General features: G+C 47.7%; 1 protein-coding gene across 2 annotated transcripts in view; it reads left to right on the top strand.

Annotated features, from left to right (window-relative positions):
• The first annotated feature begins 722 nt into the window (after positions 1–722).
• Positions 723–17,606, top strand: part of LOC139751273 (ephrin-B1-like) — a 539,540-nt gene continuing 522,656 nt past the window's right edge. For both annotated transcript variants that reach the window (XM_071666579.1, XM_071666576.1), the window contains exon 1: positions 723–1,216. In XM_071666579.1, coding sequence (XP_071522680.1) covers positions 1,092–1,216 — 125 coding nt within the window. In that variant the 5' untranslated portion in view covers positions 723–1,091. The remainder of the gene's footprint in view (positions 1,217–17,606) is intronic.

Here is a 17,606-nt window from a genome sequence, read left to right as displayed (position 1 = left end):
GGCGATATATTCACTTAAACTAAAAATAAACTCTCTTGACTTTTCGATTCACATTCGTTTATATAAATGTCTCAAGCAAAAGGACCAATTATTTCATCACATATCTAGTTCACTCATCACAAAATATAGAAAAATTTTCCTCTTAAAAACTTTATACATTATTGTTTGTTTCCCATTTTTTGTGATGTACTTGTTTGCAACGATTGGATGGCCATGTTGGAAGCAGTGGTTGCTCGCCAACCATGCAACAGAGTACCAGTGAACGCCACTTGCAATAAAACCCCCGAAGATTTCCCCCAGAGTGGTCCGCAGGCATGACAATGGCATCCCCGGAGAGAGAGAGAAAAACAACAAAAAATATATCTATCACGAGAAAAATCCTCCTCCTCCTCCTCCTCCTCTCACACTCTTTGTATGCAGCGTGTGTGTATGTATAAGCAAGCCTTGACGATAATCCCTCGAAACTGGTGAATTACCCCGTATGCCACCACAATCACCGTCTGCCGGAGCCAGGTGCAGTCAACCGAAGGTGTTAACACTTAAGGTAACGCGGCGCGAGTTGAGGTGAAAATGCAGCGAAGGTGGGCACTACCCTGGGGTACCCCGGGTAAGCTCAGGGGCTAGCTTCGCCCGAAAGGCCGTGTGCCCGCCCCGCAACGCGCAACGAGTCTGCGCCTCGGAAGGCCAGCCCACTGCTCTCGCCAAAAGGTTAGTTTCGTATCTGACGTGGCTCGGGGAGGGTGTACGCGAAGCCCGCTCTACTCAGTGTAAACCATGCAGTGATGTAAGGCAGTGTCACGCGCAGAGGAGTGTGTCGCAAACGCTCGGAACATGGGTCCATACGGAGATAATAGTGTCATTGTCATGGGCAATCGCAGCCGCCTCAAAATGTGAGGCGACTCCACTTGCCCACCCAAGTCTCCCTCAAAGTAGCCGAAAGCAATATTCGGCGAACGCGAACGGGACGGAAGGTTCCAAGCCTCCCATTTTTTGTTATTTAATTTATTACGTGTTACACGGTAAATTTAAGAATTGTGAGGGCCCTCCCCACACCCTGGTGGAGGTCAGCGCAAAACACAATATAGTTTACGATGAGTGCCAAATTGTGTAGTTATTTGACGCTGTTGGTGGTGGTTTGCGTGGAGGTCATATGCCTGTGTCGCCTGGCGAACTGCACCAAGATGCACTACATCCACTGGAATACTTCAAATCCAATGTAAGTACGGGAGAACCTTCTGTATTTTATTAGGGTTTTAATGTTTGGAGGGTTTTTTTTTTTTACTCGAGGAGGAAAGTTGAGAAAACTTATATATTTTTTTTTTTCCCCCTAGTTCGGCGTCCAGTTAAAAGTTTTGCAGCGTGGCGCGCGCGGGGAGGATGTGTTTCGTATCCGTGCGCGCGCGAGAGTTTGTATATATAAACGTTGTATAGTCTTTTCGCCCAAGAGTTCATGATTTATATTTTTGGAAAAGTTTGTAGGCGAAGGTATTCTATCACGGTGGATTGTGTGGTAAATCCCGCGTCGTGTGTGAGTGTGGGTGCACAAGTATTCGCGAGTTTTTAAAAAACTTCGGCCGGGCTGCTGCTGCTGCTGCGCGGTCGGGTCGAACTTTGAAACGCGCCTGGGATGACTTCTCCTCCTAGGTGTTTGTGGGTTAGTTCAGCCATAGCACGGAGGAGAAGACTCGGTAAATATAATTGTAAATGAAAGATCTCATATTTTCCTACTTGTAAATCAAGTAATGATTTAAATCGTGAATTTACTGACGGGACTTTGGGGGATCAAGTGGTACCTGAGGGCGAGCGACGCTGGGTTGGTGTGGTGTGTGTGTGTGTGGTATAGCCCGGCATCGCTCGCTGGCCTCCGACCATTCTTCTCTCCCTCCGATGATTCTTCGTAATGTCGCCAGCTTACGCCGCTGAGTTGTCGAAGTATCCTTCTGTTGACCATGGTCGTTCTTGCACACACAAGTCAACTTCACCGACCTGTTCAAAGCGTTGCTCGAAATTGACGCGTGTAAAAACTTACTTGAAGTCCCCATTCGTACAAATTCATATCGTGATAAGATTTTTTTATGAAGTTTCGAAAATGCCTTCGTATTGCAATTTGAATTTTTATATTATATATATTTCCCGTATCGCGGCTCATGATTTTTTTTTTTATATATGAGAAAAGTATGCGATGGAAGGCATTATGTTATAAGCACTGTTCTGTAGCCTTTCTCATTCCTGAAGAGAGCCCTGAATTGTGGAGTCCATAGCCCAATCAGCGTCCTCGTAATGGTTACCATTGTGCCCTTGCAAATTGTCTCCCCCCCGCGTCCACAAATTGGGCTGTTTGTATTCATCCCTAAGCCAGTATGGCGTTGGTCACTTGTGAAAACGTATCCAGAAGCGATTTACCACCCCAAATATATTCGTGATAACTTCCTGTTTGGCTGAGCCTTTCCAAGCCAGATGTCGGTACGGGGGATAAAATTTTTTTGAGTGTTGTATCGGTGGGTAAGGAAATGTATTTTTCATGATGTAGTGCAGGCGGTCGGGGGGAGGGGGTGGGAGAAGAACACCTACACCGGTCCTGAAGTTGAAGCTGTTCTGAAGTTGTTTGAGCCATGCCGGATGTGAAAGGAAGATGGGTTCGAAGTTATGTTTGTCCAGTGATTTAAAAGAACGAACATGATTAAGTTTTATATATTTATTTCTCCTCGAAGGGGAGGAAAAGTTCGTGCGTTCGTAGGAGCCATCATATATTTTTCCTATAAGGGAAGGGGAAAAAAAATATCATGCGTTTGTAAGAGCCATTATATATTTCTCTCCTAAGGGGAGGAAAAGCTCATGCGTTCGTAGGAGCCATTGGAAGTCGTGGCGAGTCTCTCCTTTTTTCCCTTTGTCTCGGTGGGGGTTTGGAAAAGTTATTAGAGGCGAACACGAGCTCTTTCGAGCACGCACAGAGCTGCTCATTTGCTGTTTATCATGTTCTCCTTGCCCGTGCTTGGGAGGTGGGTGTAGGGACCCGACACACACACACACACACACACACACACCCCTCCTCCTCCCTCACCACCCACCTACCTTTGCCTGCTGCCTCTCGCATGCATACAGCCAAGCACTGCCACCATGGACAGCAGGTGCATGAGATCCCACGAAAGTTGGTGGGGGTTTGGGAGGGAGGAGGAGGAGGTCGTTTTGTGGTGGATATCTTCAGTTTAGCTCAGGTGGGGAGGGTCGGGGCCTGAGGAGGGAAAGGGTAACTCGTTCTGTTCCATGGGACACAAAAGTACAATTGTGGACCTCGAGTTATTGTGATTGCAGCAAACACCGGCCTTTGGGGGGAGAGGGGGGTGTTTTTAGATAGACCTTGAAAGGATCATAAATTAGTCCTTGTTTATTGGCTGCGATTTGAGAGTATAATTTCTGCCCGTGCCACGGCGACTGCATAGAAAATGTTTTAAAAAATAATTATGTATACAATAAGCCATTCATATAAAGGTAGAATTTACAGTAGGTGTTTCGGCAGTTCGTTGTTGTGGGCGGCTTACGATTCATTTACTTGGGCTGCTTGGGGTCAAAGCTTCGTAGATGTGGTTCGGTGTGTGTGTTGTGTGTGTGTTCGATTTGCTCAAATGTCTGGGTCGGTTCGAACAGCCAACAGGAACCTACTTGTCGTTGGGTCGTTTGTAAGCAAGGCTTTCAGTAGAAGGTTCGATCGACCGAGAGAGAGAGAGAGAGAGAGAGAGAGAGAGAGAGAGAGAGAGAGAGAGAGAGAGAGAGAGACCGAAAACCTCCTCTTCCATAACAATATTCTTTACCATGTGTTTAGAAGTCTGATGAGTCCCGTCGCATTATGCTAGGAATGTAATTAAGAAGTTGATTAAGAAAAAAAAAATATATATGTGGCTTGCAGTTTTTCTTTTTAATATATATATATTTAATCCATTCGTTATGGCCGATTCGTATTAAGAGAGACTCCAGGGGGACATCTTGTTTCTTTCAGTCCCTTTATTACGATAGTGTTCATATATGCTGCGTGGCGACAAGATGTATTTTTCTTCGTGTGTTTGAACGTGAATCGCTTCAAATTACTGTTGAACGCAAGTAGGCCGGACGACCTGAAGAAATTCTTACATGTAGTTTTTTTTTTATATTTTTTTTTTATTATTATTATTATTGCTTGAATGGTTGATGCTAAGTAACCTGGTGTGCCTAAGTTATTGACCAAGAAACGTATGTAACCGCTCTGGCCCAACCCAGGTTGTTTGGGAGGGGAGGGGGGGTAAATGACTTAACCCCCCCTCAAAGACCTCACCAGGTAAAGATAAGCTTAAGTTAGTTCTGCTCGTACTTTGTTGTTCTTCAATCTGGAAGAAGAAAAAGGAAAAAATTTCTAAAACTTGTCTTGTTTGATTAAACATTACCCGCAGTTTTTCCTGGTGGGGGTCCTCTGTCGTTAGGTTAGGTTTGAGACCATCCTGCCGCCATGGTCAGCGCTGCTTCGGTCGCTCAGGCTGTTTGAGGTCGCTTCCCGTAAGGCCCTACGTTGACCATTAGCGGCCCCAGCGGTGGTGATCCATCGCGCTGATTTTTCTGTTCGCCGCCTCAAGCTTGGCCTGGCAGCTCGCTAAGGTAAAGCGGTTTCATCGTCTACCCCCGGCTGAAACCGAGTCTCTCTCTCTCTCTCTCTCTCTCTCTCTCTCTCTCTCTCTCTCTCTCTCTCTCTCTCTCTCTCTCTCAACGGTATCCCGTTGGATGTAGAGACGTTGCACCAAGAGATGCCAGTCCAGGGAAGTCCCTGTTCATAATGTCATTCGGGTTACGTGCATCAGTCGGAATTGTACTGTCCCCTTTTTTATTTTTTTTTTTCCTTCCATTCTTGATCGCAGTTTTCCACGTGAGCGAGGTAGCGCCGGGGACAGACGAAGGAAGGCCTCGCATCCGCTCCCATCCCTTTCTCTCGCTGTTCGTGTGTAATGCAGGGAAACTGCAGCTCCCTTATACGCAACTAGGCACACACACACACACACACACACACACACACACACACACACACACACACACACACACACACCCTCCCCCAACCCAACAGACCTTCTTTCCATTGGTTTACACCGGACGCTTCACATGCCCTGCTTGTACATATGTCTAAAGATATCTTTAGATACGCTTGTCGAGAATGCATGAATGCAATAACGGTTGTCGCAGGCATTGCACAGGCTTGTGTAGAACATATTTCCCTCTGGTGAATACCTGGTTGAAGACCTCGGCGGATCTTCAGAACATTCCCACAGCTTGACCTGAGATAGGTGACGGCATGACCGCAGTCAGCTGCCCTGATCATGCTGGGTTGTGGCCGCAGCTGTAGTCAGCAGCCCTGAACACGCTGGGTTGTGGCCGCAGCTGTAGTCAGCCGCTCTGAACACGCTGGGCTGCGACCGCAGCTGTAGTCAGCTGCCCTGAACGCGCTGGGTTGTGACTGCAGCTGTAGTCAGCCGCTCTGAACACGCTGGGTTGTGACCGCAGCTGTAGTCAGCTGCCCAAAGTACGCTGGGCTGCGACTGCAGCTGTAGTCAGCTGCCCTGAACACGCTGGGTTGTGACTGCAGCTGTAGTCAGCTGCCCTGAGTAAGCTGGGTTGTGACCGCAGCTGTAGTCAGCTGCCATGAACACGCTGGGCTGCGACCGCAGCTGTAGTCAGCTGCCCTGAACACGCTGGGTTGCGACCGCAGCTGTAGTCAGCTGCCCTGAACACGCTGGGTTGTGACCGCAGCTGTTCCTCGGCAGCCGTAAACAGACTGTCTTAAAAACATGGCAGTCGTCGGGAGCAGCCCTGAGAACGTGTACCAACTGTTGAGAACAATTTTGCCAACGTGCCTTTCTCCCACTGGCCTGGCCCCTCCATTGAGCTGGTCCCTTCCGTCTTTCCATCACAACTACCAGGTGTAGCATTCCAGAGGGCCGGATGCTTCGTCATTCCGCTTGTTCCCCCACTCGGCCAGGAGTGGAATGTGTCGTGGTACTTGTATGCATGTGTATGTAACACAGGGGGGACCTATTGGCCACATAACGAGAGGAGAAGTTGTACGCACCGTATTGACGGGTTTGGCACGTCGACCTGATGGGCTGCGAATGCCCCTACTTTAATGGGGTTACGTATCAAAAAGGAGGATGGGGAAGCTTAAGGTCAAAGCCTAAGCTTAAAGCTTGACAGGAGGGCCGTCAAAGTCATCTTCCCCAAGATGCCATCATGAACAAGATGTAACGTATCTCAGGGGTGACCACGGGGAACGAACAGGCTTTCTACTCGTAGAGGCCACATCCACCTTGGTATCATTAACCCCTTTGAGCACGACGATGCGCGACCTTTGACCTGACCCCTTTGAACGCCCCTGACCATCATACCCAAGTGTCTCGTCAGGAGGTGGCTCGGTAACGGTATGGTTCAGGCCTTCCGTCGGGGGGTAGACCTTGTTGTCTCCTCTCGTTCAGCATATTGGCATATACCGCCCTCGTCGCACTGCATATCTATTGCGTGTTTGGCGACCGCGGACTGTGCAGGAACCTGGGTTGGCACGCTCTAATGTATTCTCCTCAGGCATCGGGACCGTGTGCCTTGCATTTAGCTCAATTAAAGTTTAATATGATCTCTTGTAAACAAAAGGGAGCGGAGAGGGACGGGGGCAAAGTCGGTCCCAGACACAGCTGTGGGGTTAGAAGACCTCCGAGACCATTTTGAGGAATATGGAAGGTTAGGTAAGGTCCCAGCTCAAGCTGTAAGGATAAAAGACTTCTCGGGTACCGTCTTAAGGTATTCGTAAGTTGAGGTAAGGTCCCAGACTTAACTGTAGGGGTAGGAGACTTCCAACACCATCGTAAGATATACGTAAGGTAAGGTCCCAGACCCACCTGTGGTGGTAGAAGACCTCCGACACCATCGTAAGGTATACGCAAGGTTAAACCCAGCTGTAGGGGGTAGAAGACCTTCGAAACCAAGTTGGGGTATACGTGAGGTAAGGTCCCAGACCCAGCTGTGGGTGTAGAAGACCTCCAGAAACCGTCGTAAGGTACACGTTGATTAATGCAAGAGCTTAGTATTTTTCTCTCACGGAATCTCTGGGATTATTCGTTGCCATGGGTGTTCCAGACTTCATTAGACTCTTGCCCTCGGGACAATTTGAAGAATAGTACTCGTGAAATGCGTACCGGGTTAGCTAGAAGCAAAACATCTCTGTTAAGACCAAGGATAGAATTATTCAGCGACTGTGGGAAACTCCTGTGAGGCGTTGGCCATTTTCTTTACAAGCAAGCATATGCGTCGTGTGTGTGTATATGTGTGTGTGAGAGAGAGAGGGGGACAGAGTAGATCTTCGATCTCCCAAAAGGAATCCAGTGTTCGCCCGCAAAGACATGGAATCTTTATTAGTCGGTCTGGCCTTATCATTGTCGTGGTGAGGTTCAACATGAATTATGCATTCCTTCAGTACGAAGCTGAAAAATACTTTCTCGGTCAATTTTTTTTTTCATCTTAGGGTGGAAAACGATGGAGGGACAACATTTTGTGGGGGTAGTTGTACGTGTGTGTGTGTGTGTGTGTGTGTGTGTGTGTGTGTGTGTGTGTGTGTGTGTGTGTGTGTGTGTTTTAGTGGAAACGTGTCTGCATATTTACCGTGGGCTGGACTGTGTTTGAATTGTCCCATGGCTTGTATGTTTGTGTGCTTCCACAGGCACCCGGGGAAGGTCTGTAGCCACACCGTCTGTTTGGCTCTGGCTCTCGAGGGCTGTGTGTGTGTGTGTGTCTGTCAGGGGAGGAAGAGGGAAGGTGGTGAAGTGCATTTTGAGAGAGAGAGAGAGAGAGAGAGAGAGAGAGAGAGAGAGAGAGAGAGAGAGAGAGAGAGAGAGAGAAAGAGAGAGAGAGAGAGAGAGAGATCCCTCACTCTGGTTTTCACTTGTTACTGCAAATTGGTAAGGCGACTTTGGCCATATTTTCTCTATCTTCACTTATTTTTATTTTGTAGGGAATGTTCATACTGGTGACATTTTTTTTAGGATTGATTATATTAACAACTATTTTTTTAAGGGCAAGAAAGGGAGATATTTTAGATCGATCTGACTAAAAAGGGGAGTACACTAGGATGCTCATGTCGCCTCCAGTAGTAAGGCGCTGTTTCGTGGGACGTGTATATCGCTTGCAATGCAGCTGTGTTGTTGTGGGTGAAGTGAAATAAGTACGGGGGGAAAGTTTTATTTAGACAGTAGTACAAGAAACCTCCGTGCGAAGTTTCTTGGCGAAAAGTGGAAGTTTCATCAAGCTCTGGGGCCGTTTTAAGTTCCGGGTTCAAACTTTTTCATTTTAAAAAGGGGGGCGGGGGGCCCGAAAACTCGGGTAAAATCCATCCAAGGTAAGAGTTATGGGCTCTCGTGCCAATCAGTTTTCAAGACGATTGGGAAAACAAAAACCGTACAAAGTTTCACTGGGATAAAGTTCTCTCAAGTTACGAGGGAAGGTCAAGTTGTTTATCATTGTGGTGGTGGCGGCTTCCGACCATGGACGGACGGACCACGGAACGGACCGATCCGTCGTCTCTGACCGTCGTAACGACGCTGGCCAAACATTACCAGTGAAGGCGGGGGAAAAAGCTGCAGAGGCGTATGGGATTTCCTCCTTTCCCCGTGGTTTCGTTTTGCTTCTCCTGATGTCTCTTGAATGGTTCGATGTACGCCTTGCGTGGCCGACCGACGCCAATGCGATCTCATTGTTCGTCCGTCCGTCTTGAGTCGCGCTTTGACGTACACCAGAACTTGAAAGATCTAAAGCGGAAACTCCTTTAAAAAAAAAAATATCGTCTCCACTAGTTTCCCAGCGTTTAAAAAAAAAAAAAAAGGGGCCGGATTGTCACAAGAGCCAGCATATTCATAGTCGAGATTTTTAGAGTCAGTGACCCTTATTAATAAACGGTTTAAATGGAAAATAACGCTCACAGCTGTATGAAAAAAATTCCACCTGTGTGCTTGGACGTTTAATCAAGGTTTTCTTGATTTTTTTTTCTTCTCCAAACAGTATTTGCAAGGCAAGTGTTATATAATCATTATGCAGGTCACAGGAAGTGTTCTATGGAACTGTGCTGTACTGCTGGCGACACACACACACCTCTCGCTAGTTTTATGAAGCGCTTTTCTCCCAATGCGTCTCTTTCTCCTATGCGTATCGCCCTCTCGGGGGTTGGAGATCCGTATACGTGCGTCGGCAGTATCGAAACGCCTTGCTCGTCTTATACGCTCATTCACCAGTTGTTGTTTTTCTTTTTCTTTTTTTTTCTTCAGGGTGGGAGATTGGGGTGATGGTGGTGTTGTGGGGGGGAAGAAGATCTTGTTGTGACCATCATAAACATGGCTTGGGCAGGTCGATCGTTCTCCCCTCCCCCTTCGATGCCGTTGTTCCCCCATGGATCCCCCCCCCCCTCTCCCTCCCTCTCCACCCCTACACACACACACCCACCCACCAACACCCATGGTAATCTCTGGGGGTCGTGGGTCCAACCAGACCCCCCCCCCTCCCCAAAGCATGGGGTGGGTAAAATCGACCTCGAAGTCTCCTATCGTAAAGTCGTATTTTCCTTAAATTCCACTCTCTCTCTCTCTCTCTCTCTCTCTCTCTCTCTCTCTCTCTCTCTCTCTCTCTCTCTCTCTCTCTCTCTCTCTCTCTCGACCTCCTCCTCCCACTGACCTGACATGGTTTTAAATCGTATGTTTATCGACCCTTTAAGACCTTCGCCGGGTTTGACCTCGGGGTTGGACCGGCCGGCAGCAGGACAAGGCGTCGCGTACATCCGATTCGTGTCCGACGAGAGAGAGAGAGAGAGAGAGAGAGAGAGAGAGAGAGAGAGAGAGAGAGAGAGAGAGAGAGAGGAGGATCTTTCTCTTTTCGATTTTTGGCGACGTTTATTAAGGCTGTGGCTGAGTGGGATGGGGTGTTTGGCCGGCCGGCGATTTATGGCGTTTAAATTGTATCGTATGGTGTCCACTTCTAACGGAATCGCTCTCTCTCTCTCTCTCTCTCTCTCTCTCTCTCTCTCTCTCTCTCTCTCTCTCTGTGTGTGTGTGTGTGTGTGTGTGTTTAGTGTGTTGTAGGTTCGAAACCTGCGGCTACAGGGAACTGTAGAAGAAGGCCTGCTGGTCCATACGCATAGTAGACCTGGGAATGTATATATATATATATATATATATATATATATATCGATGTATATGACCCATATATGTATTTTTTTCCGTATGGATGACCTTCACGAAAACATGAACTTCCTTGTCAAACGATAGTCCATATATCGAGTTCGGAAACAGAAGGTAGGGTCCTCTAAACTTTTTTTTCTATCCAGCCAGAGCACCATTGTCTGACTTTATTTACCTCTACCCAAGTTTAACCTCGGGGGGGGGGGGGTGCAGACAGACGGACGGACAAGACCGACCATTCCATCCTCCCGTGACCTGAGTTTGACCTCCCGCTGCAGGTCAGGTCTGTGTAGACCCCTGAGGGAGGGAAATCGTTTGGTGGTATGTAGTAGAGGAGGCATTTCATGACCTCCACTTGGCCCCTCGGGTCAAACGGTGTTTGGAAAAAGACGACATATGGGTCCCGAGTGTTTGTGGGTGTGTGTGTGTGGGTGGTAGAGAGACGTATGAACTGACCTGATGTAGTGAAAGGTGCGGGCAGAGCAAGTGACCTGAGATGGACCCTTTCTTTTTACCTCTGTACAACAAATCGGGAGTAAAATGGCTCTAGATTATCATTCCCAATAGTTAGGCCACCTTTTCAAAACCACCTCGTCTATCCTTAAACACGCTGTTAGGTAGTTTGATACGAGTTACGACAGTGAAATGGGTATTATTTTTTTTTCTTGTACTCAAATAATTTTTTCTTTTTTGAATTTTGAAAATGGCCATCTTATAATCAGTCGTGATTTGGGAAGCGGGCGGAGGGTTGGTTGGTGGGTGGTGGTCGAACCAGGGATGAAGAAGTCTGGACCACTGGCCCACCGAGGACGGAATTGCGTTGTGCGTTGGAAGTAGACACAATCAGGCGTTGCGATTGTCGGAGTGAGTGAAGGAGAAGGAGGAGGGGAGGAGGGAAGATTCGCCACGCTGGTTTAAGCTGCTGTGGTAAATTATCGTGATGATTGTGAGCCGAAGTTGATTATCAAACGGGCCCCTCCTTCCTCCCCCCCCCCCCCCTCATCGTGTGATGAGAGGCCATGAGATTATCATTATTTCTATTATTATTATTATTATTATTATTATTATTATTATTATTATTATTATTATTATTTATCCCTAGGGATAGGGGAGAAAGAATACTTCCCACGTATTCCCTGCGTGTCGTAGAAGGCGACTAAAAGGGGGAGGGAGCGGGGGGCTGGAAATCCTCCCCTCTCGTTTTGAGTTTTCCAAAAGAAAGAACAGAGAAGGGGTCCAAGTAAGGATTTCCATCAAAGGCTCAGTCCTCTGTTTTTAACGCTACCTCGCCGACGTGGGAAATGGCGAATAGTATGAAAAAAGATTATTATTATTTTTTATTATTATTATTATTATTATTATTATTATTATTATTAGGGATGTATGAGAATCTAGTATTATTTTTGGAGTTGTCAGATATTGTTATTGTTCGTAAATGTTTTGATTATTATTATTATTATTATTATTATTATTATTATTATTATTATTATTATTAATATTGTCCCTGGGGAGAGGGGAGAAAGAATACGACCCACGCAAACTCCTGGGTGTCGTAGAAGGCGAACTAAGTGGGGCGGGGCGCTGGGGAGTAGGTTTGGGGAGGGAAAATGCCCATAGGAAATCCTCTCCTCCTCTATTGTCACTTCCCTAGAATCAGGAACTGGAGGCGGGACTAAGAGAGGATCTTTCCCGCAAAGGCACAGTCGTCTGTCTATTCCTGACGCTTCCTCGCTAATGTAGGTAAGGAGAGCTGGTGTGATAAAAATTATCATTTATTATTATTATTATTATTATTATTATTATTATTATTATTATTATTATTATTAGTTTATGTAGATATTTTAGCCGCGTTTTTTCCCCCAGTATAGAATTTTTATTTGTAAATCTTAGACGTTAATGTGTTCGGAGTGCTCGTTATTATCTACATTTTTTTTTTTAGCCTTGTTAAACCTAATGATGCCTCATTAGCGAAGGTGATGAGGGTTTTTTTTTTTAAATATATTAACTGCCTGTGTGTTGGTGGCCGGCGCCCTAGCCATCACCAGGTGGTCAATGATGGTGATTGGCGAGAGAATGACCGAAGACTTTAAAAGAAAAAGAAGATATAAGTCTTTCCAACGCTTTTTGACCGGCCGAGCTCGGCGATCATCAAGAAGTTATTAAGTACGTACGTGCCTGGGTGATGCGCGCGCGTATGATGCTGCAACACTACCACTGTGTGAGAAGTAGTCCCCATGAGGGTCCATCTCATGGTGGTCATGGCTCATTGTACTCATCCATGGTCTTAGGACGGTGATGAAGATGAGGGGGGGACTTCTAGCGACCGGACCCCACACTGCCCACCCAACCAACCCCCAGCCCCATCCCACCAATAAGGCTCCATGGCGTTGCAAAGAGGATTATGATAACACCCCCGGAACCTTCGAATGAACTTTTTTTTTTTCCTCCTCCTCCTCTGGAGAGAGAGAGAGAGAGAGAGAGAGAGAGAGAGAGAGAGAGAGAGAGAGAGAGTATATTAATTTTTTTTCGGTCATGTAATTTAATTATCTTGTTCTATTTGCTTCGTCAGTAGCCGGCCGGGTTTGGGAGGTGGTTGAGGGCCGTTAAGAGTCCGCCTCCATTAAGGGGGTCGCACAGAACTGCCATTTTATCTGGCCTCAACCTGTCTTAATTATCATTTACCTACTACGCTCCTCCCACCCACACACCCACACCCCTCCTCTTCTTAACTCGTCTACCTGTTTCTTCTTCACTCATCTACCTGAGAACCTCTTTTACCTGAAAGCAAAAGGTGTGATAAACATGAACAATTTGGGGTCCCCAAGACTATATATATATATATATATATATATATATATATATATATATATATATATATATGTATGTATATATGTTTGCGAGATTGTGAAGCAGACTGGCCTGGCTATGGTGTGTTTCCTTAGTGCATCCTTGTGGGCCGCGACCCTCAGCAACTTGGGACGACGACCCAACTTTTAGCGACTTCATCTCGGACGGTGTTGAAGGCGCCCAAAGGGAAGAGGGAGTTCCGTAGGGAGCATGTGTGTCCTTTGCCCCCAAGTCGGGAGGGCGTGAGGAGGGGAGGATTCCCTCTCCTGAACATGCCTGAGCTGGGCTCCGTCGCGTATCCTTCCCGCACCGCCCACAAAGTCCATTGCCGCCCACTGACCTTCCCAACCCACCAGCGCCCATTACAGGAAATGTTTTTCTCGTGTTTTCACAGTTCTGTTTTCTAACCACTGGATTGAAGCGAGCCCAGTGGTCCGTTGCTGTAGGCATTCCACTGTATACCAGCGCGAGATGTCACCAAATATCAACATTCCATACGATGGGCGTCGAGTCTTTGGCTAAGGGAGAGGGAGACAACGCCAAGTCGCGACGAAAAATTGTCAATTGGGAAAACGCGGGAGGATGATCCACTCCTCCACTCATTTTCAACTGACAGAAACAAAGCGTTTTGGGCACCAAATCAGATCACAAAGGCTTCGATTTATTCTCCTGGGCGCTGTAGGGAGAGACAGAGAGACAGACAGACAGACAGACGCATTTAATCACAATTCACACGTGGAAAGCACATATCTAAAAATGATTTTTTCGACGTGGCGAGTACACGGAGGGCGTGATCGAACACCGCCTAAAATCAAGAGATTCGGTAAATACGTTTGGAAAACCGAAAAAGCAACTTTGTCGTACAAACAACCTTGGGGGGGGGGGGGGGGAAGTGTTGAACGGGTATTTGAAAACATGATTGTGTCTTCTGCTTAGCTAAGAACCTCCCGGGACAGACGCAGATCACGAGCGTGTCTGAGAGGCCGCCTCGGACAACCTGGTTGATCAGAGAGGCAGCCCAGGAGTGACTTTTGGTCTCGAACCGAGTTTTTGGAGGTAGGAAGCTGGTGACGAGGCGCCAGTCTCCGCCGTAATGTTGAGGGCAGAATGCATGGTGAAGTCTTTGGGTGGAGGGTGCGTCTACCACAACCCACAGCCTAGGCTAAGGGGTGAGGGCCTAGGCTGTTGGATTGGGCCGTCGGTCGACCGAGCTGTTGGAAGCCGCACAAGCGACATCATGATCTCATTGAACCCTGAAACAACCAACAACAGTTGTAGGTTCCTCGTGGTTTACGAAGGTGAAGACAGATCTCAGGAGTCTCACGCGGTTGTTGGTGTGATCGTGTTGTGACCTCGCCACGATGGCGCGGCCCTCGATATCGGCGGTGACTCCCCTTTAGGGCACGGCAGGACCCACAACCCTTGGTTATAAGGGCCACGTCGGGTCAAAGGCCTGGCTGTTATACCCATAGGTTTATCCTCCTCCCCCCATCCCCTTCCTCAGTGTTTGTGTGGGGTGGTTACCATTTTAGAAAAGTGCTCCATCAGCCTTCGGTTGCGGCTCCCAACAGCTTGGTCGACCAGCAACCCAACTCAGGCGGTTGGTCTGGGCGCAAGCTGTGGTGGAGGGGGTAGTGGATAGGGTGGGAGACGTCCAAAGTCAGCGCAAACTAAATAATTCAAACCCCATCATGATCATCATCACCACCATTACCATCACCACCACCACCTCCTCCTCCTATTCTTCTTCGTCTCTTGGAAGCTGCCACATCCTTCCAAACACCTATCCTGTCATCCCATACACTTGTCCCTCATCCCCCCTACCACTCGTCCCTGTGCTAAGCCCCCTACCCAGCTCTACCACCTATCCTCAGTCACTACCTATCCTAACGTTCACACCCGACCTGGTCATCCAGTGTTGAACAGCCCCCCTGAAAGAAAGAGAAACAGGGAAATGATAAATAACCCCGGCCTTTTCAGTTTGAATCGCGCGCGTCTTTGATGCATTGTATCCCTCAAGATGGCTTGCGCGGTAAACAAAAGCTGAAGCTACTGTTTATATATATGTATATATATATATATATATATATATATATATATATATATATATATATATATATATATATATTATTTTTGAGTAGTCTTTACCCTTGTCTTGACCCCGCAACATGACCTGTTCCCTCCGCCATCACATATATATATATCTTCGTGTATTGTCTTAAGTCAAAGACAGATGCGATACCCTGTCTTGTCTTTGCTGGTTCTACCACCTCGTATCTTCCTCTGTGGCTTTACCCGCCGGCCTGGCTGGTTGGCGAGCTGTCCGTGGTTTGTCATTGGATTGTTGTCAGGTGTGTTCGTGGTTGCCATGTTGGGCGGTATTTTCCGTCCGTGGCAGCCAAGGTTGTTTTTCTTCATCTTTTGGGTCTCTTGATTCTCTATGGCTGCTTCAGTACGTTTCTGGTTGTTGGTTCGTCCGTAGCTGGCAAGGCCCGCGACGGAGCGTTCAAGTGGTCGTACCATTGGGAGGGAGAGGTTATGAGTGTACCCCGGAGCTCGACGTTGGCCCAGAAGCAGGAGGTGGTAGAGATGTCTGGAGATAGACGAAGTGATGACAGATAGGCTGGGATTATGACGCTCTGGGAGAGATTTTCATATCCATAAGGACAGGGGACGAGGAAGGAGAGGTTAGTAGTACTTGAACGGAGAGCGGGATGGTCCTGGTTCTTAGTGGGGTCGAGGAAAGAGCAGTCATTGTCCAAAGGGGGACGAGGGAAGGGATCTCTGTGCCTTGAGAAGCAAAGGAATGGATGTTTTACTTAGGGGAAGGGGAGACGAGGAAGGGGAGGTTATTTATACCTCAAGGGAATTAAGGGGTGAGGGGAGAGATCACCGTTCCCAAAGGGGGACGAAGGGAGATCTTCAGTGCTGCCCCAAGGGTGACTAGGATTTAAAGAGTGGTCATGGTCTCAAGGGCGGCGAGGCGAATAAGAGGTCACGACCCAGATGGACGAAGGAGAAGAGGCAGGTCATGGAGAGCTCGGGCGGCAGGAGAAGTCGTTGTGTAGTGGCAGACGTGGGCTAAAGCGAAGTTTAATGGGGGGTCATCCAGAGGCAGAAGGGCCCATGCCGAGCCAACAGCAGCTGTGGAGAACACTGTCACCATCTGTTGGTGTTGTTGATGATGATGATGTTTCTGGAGACTCCTTAGGCCTTAGTCTGGCATGGGCCTGTACCCTCAGATGTCCTCTCCCTTGACCCGTCTTTGTGTGAGACGGTCGTCTATCCATTCTTTTGACGCCAGCGAAAGGTGTCTTAACCTCCCTTTGACACCAGCGAAGTTGGCCGGGCTCTCTCTCTCTGACACCGACGAAGGTAACATGGCTTCCTTTGACACCAGCGAAGGTGTCATGGCTCCCTGTGACACCAGTAGAGGTATCCTAGCTTCTTCAGACGTAGGATCAACGAAGAAAAGGACAGACTGGCCCTCCGTGGCGACGTCTTGCCTTAGACCTCCTACCTTAGGACGGTAGGAAGTACGGGCATGTTATTGTCCATTTCTCGCTTAAGGTGTAAAGTCCTGAGAGATCAAGCCCTGGGATGGTCCTTCCCTTCCCTCAGACCAGGGCGAGTCAGACGAGGCCAGACGCAGCTGTAACACATCAAGAACTTTACTCCGTCTTCAGTCTCTTAAAATCGTCTCAAATGAGCTGAGAATAAGATGGCAAGGGGGACTATTTGACGACGACCACCACATCAGGAATGATGGTATTGTGTCTCGTGGGTTCGAATCCCCCCCCCCCCCCCCCCACCACCACCACCACAGCAGCCCGCCTTCCTATCGATGATCCGCATACATATAATTAGATTTCTTGATGTCATTTCATAAGTGGCGTCTTTCCTCCCGCTGAGTGGTCCTCATTATCTTCAGGGGTAAATTACACTTACCAGTGTGCCTTTGGTTCTTGCCTCTTGCATGGGTGCGATGAGTCCCTTTGTTGTGTGTGTGTGTGTGTGTGTGTGTGTGTGTGTGTGGGGTAGCGTTGTTTTGGACAGACACGATCGCTCCGCTAGTGGATTATCAGGCTGGAGGAGAGAGTGGTGTATGTCAGGAGAATAGAAAAAAATTAGTCTTATATCTTTTGAGTATAATTTGCACGATTTTTTTTTTTTTTTTTTTTTGAGGCAGTAGAAATAGAGTTGTTCCAATGTTTATGGTCGTGTTTTCCCCAGTGGATTTATGCTCGTTCGAATGGAGGTTAATGAGCTTGCAAAACATGCGTCGATGAATGATTATTTATCCCTGTGATTTAATGATTGATTTCCCTTCATGATTACTATGTATTTCATCTTCTACCTAGTATTGTAACCGATTCGAACCCCTCCCTCCTTCATCACGACACGCAGGTGGTCGACGCTACGACCTTTTTCATGGGATGGCTTGACCCTTTTTTTTTTTTTTTTGACCTGATCCTTAAGGACCAGGTCAGATGTCTGGCTATCCTATTCCCAAGGGGATCGAACCCCCCCCCCCGTCCT

Source organism: Panulirus ornatus, chromosome 11, assembly GCF_036320965.1.
Source record: "Panulirus ornatus isolate Po-2019 chromosome 11, ASM3632096v1, whole genome shotgun sequence".
NCBI classification, from domain to species: domain Eukaryota; kingdom Metazoa; phylum Arthropoda; class Malacostraca; order Decapoda; family Palinuridae; genus Panulirus; species Panulirus ornatus.
Note: the sequence above shows the minus strand (reverse complement) of the source record. Positions and strands in the feature narration are given on the sequence as shown.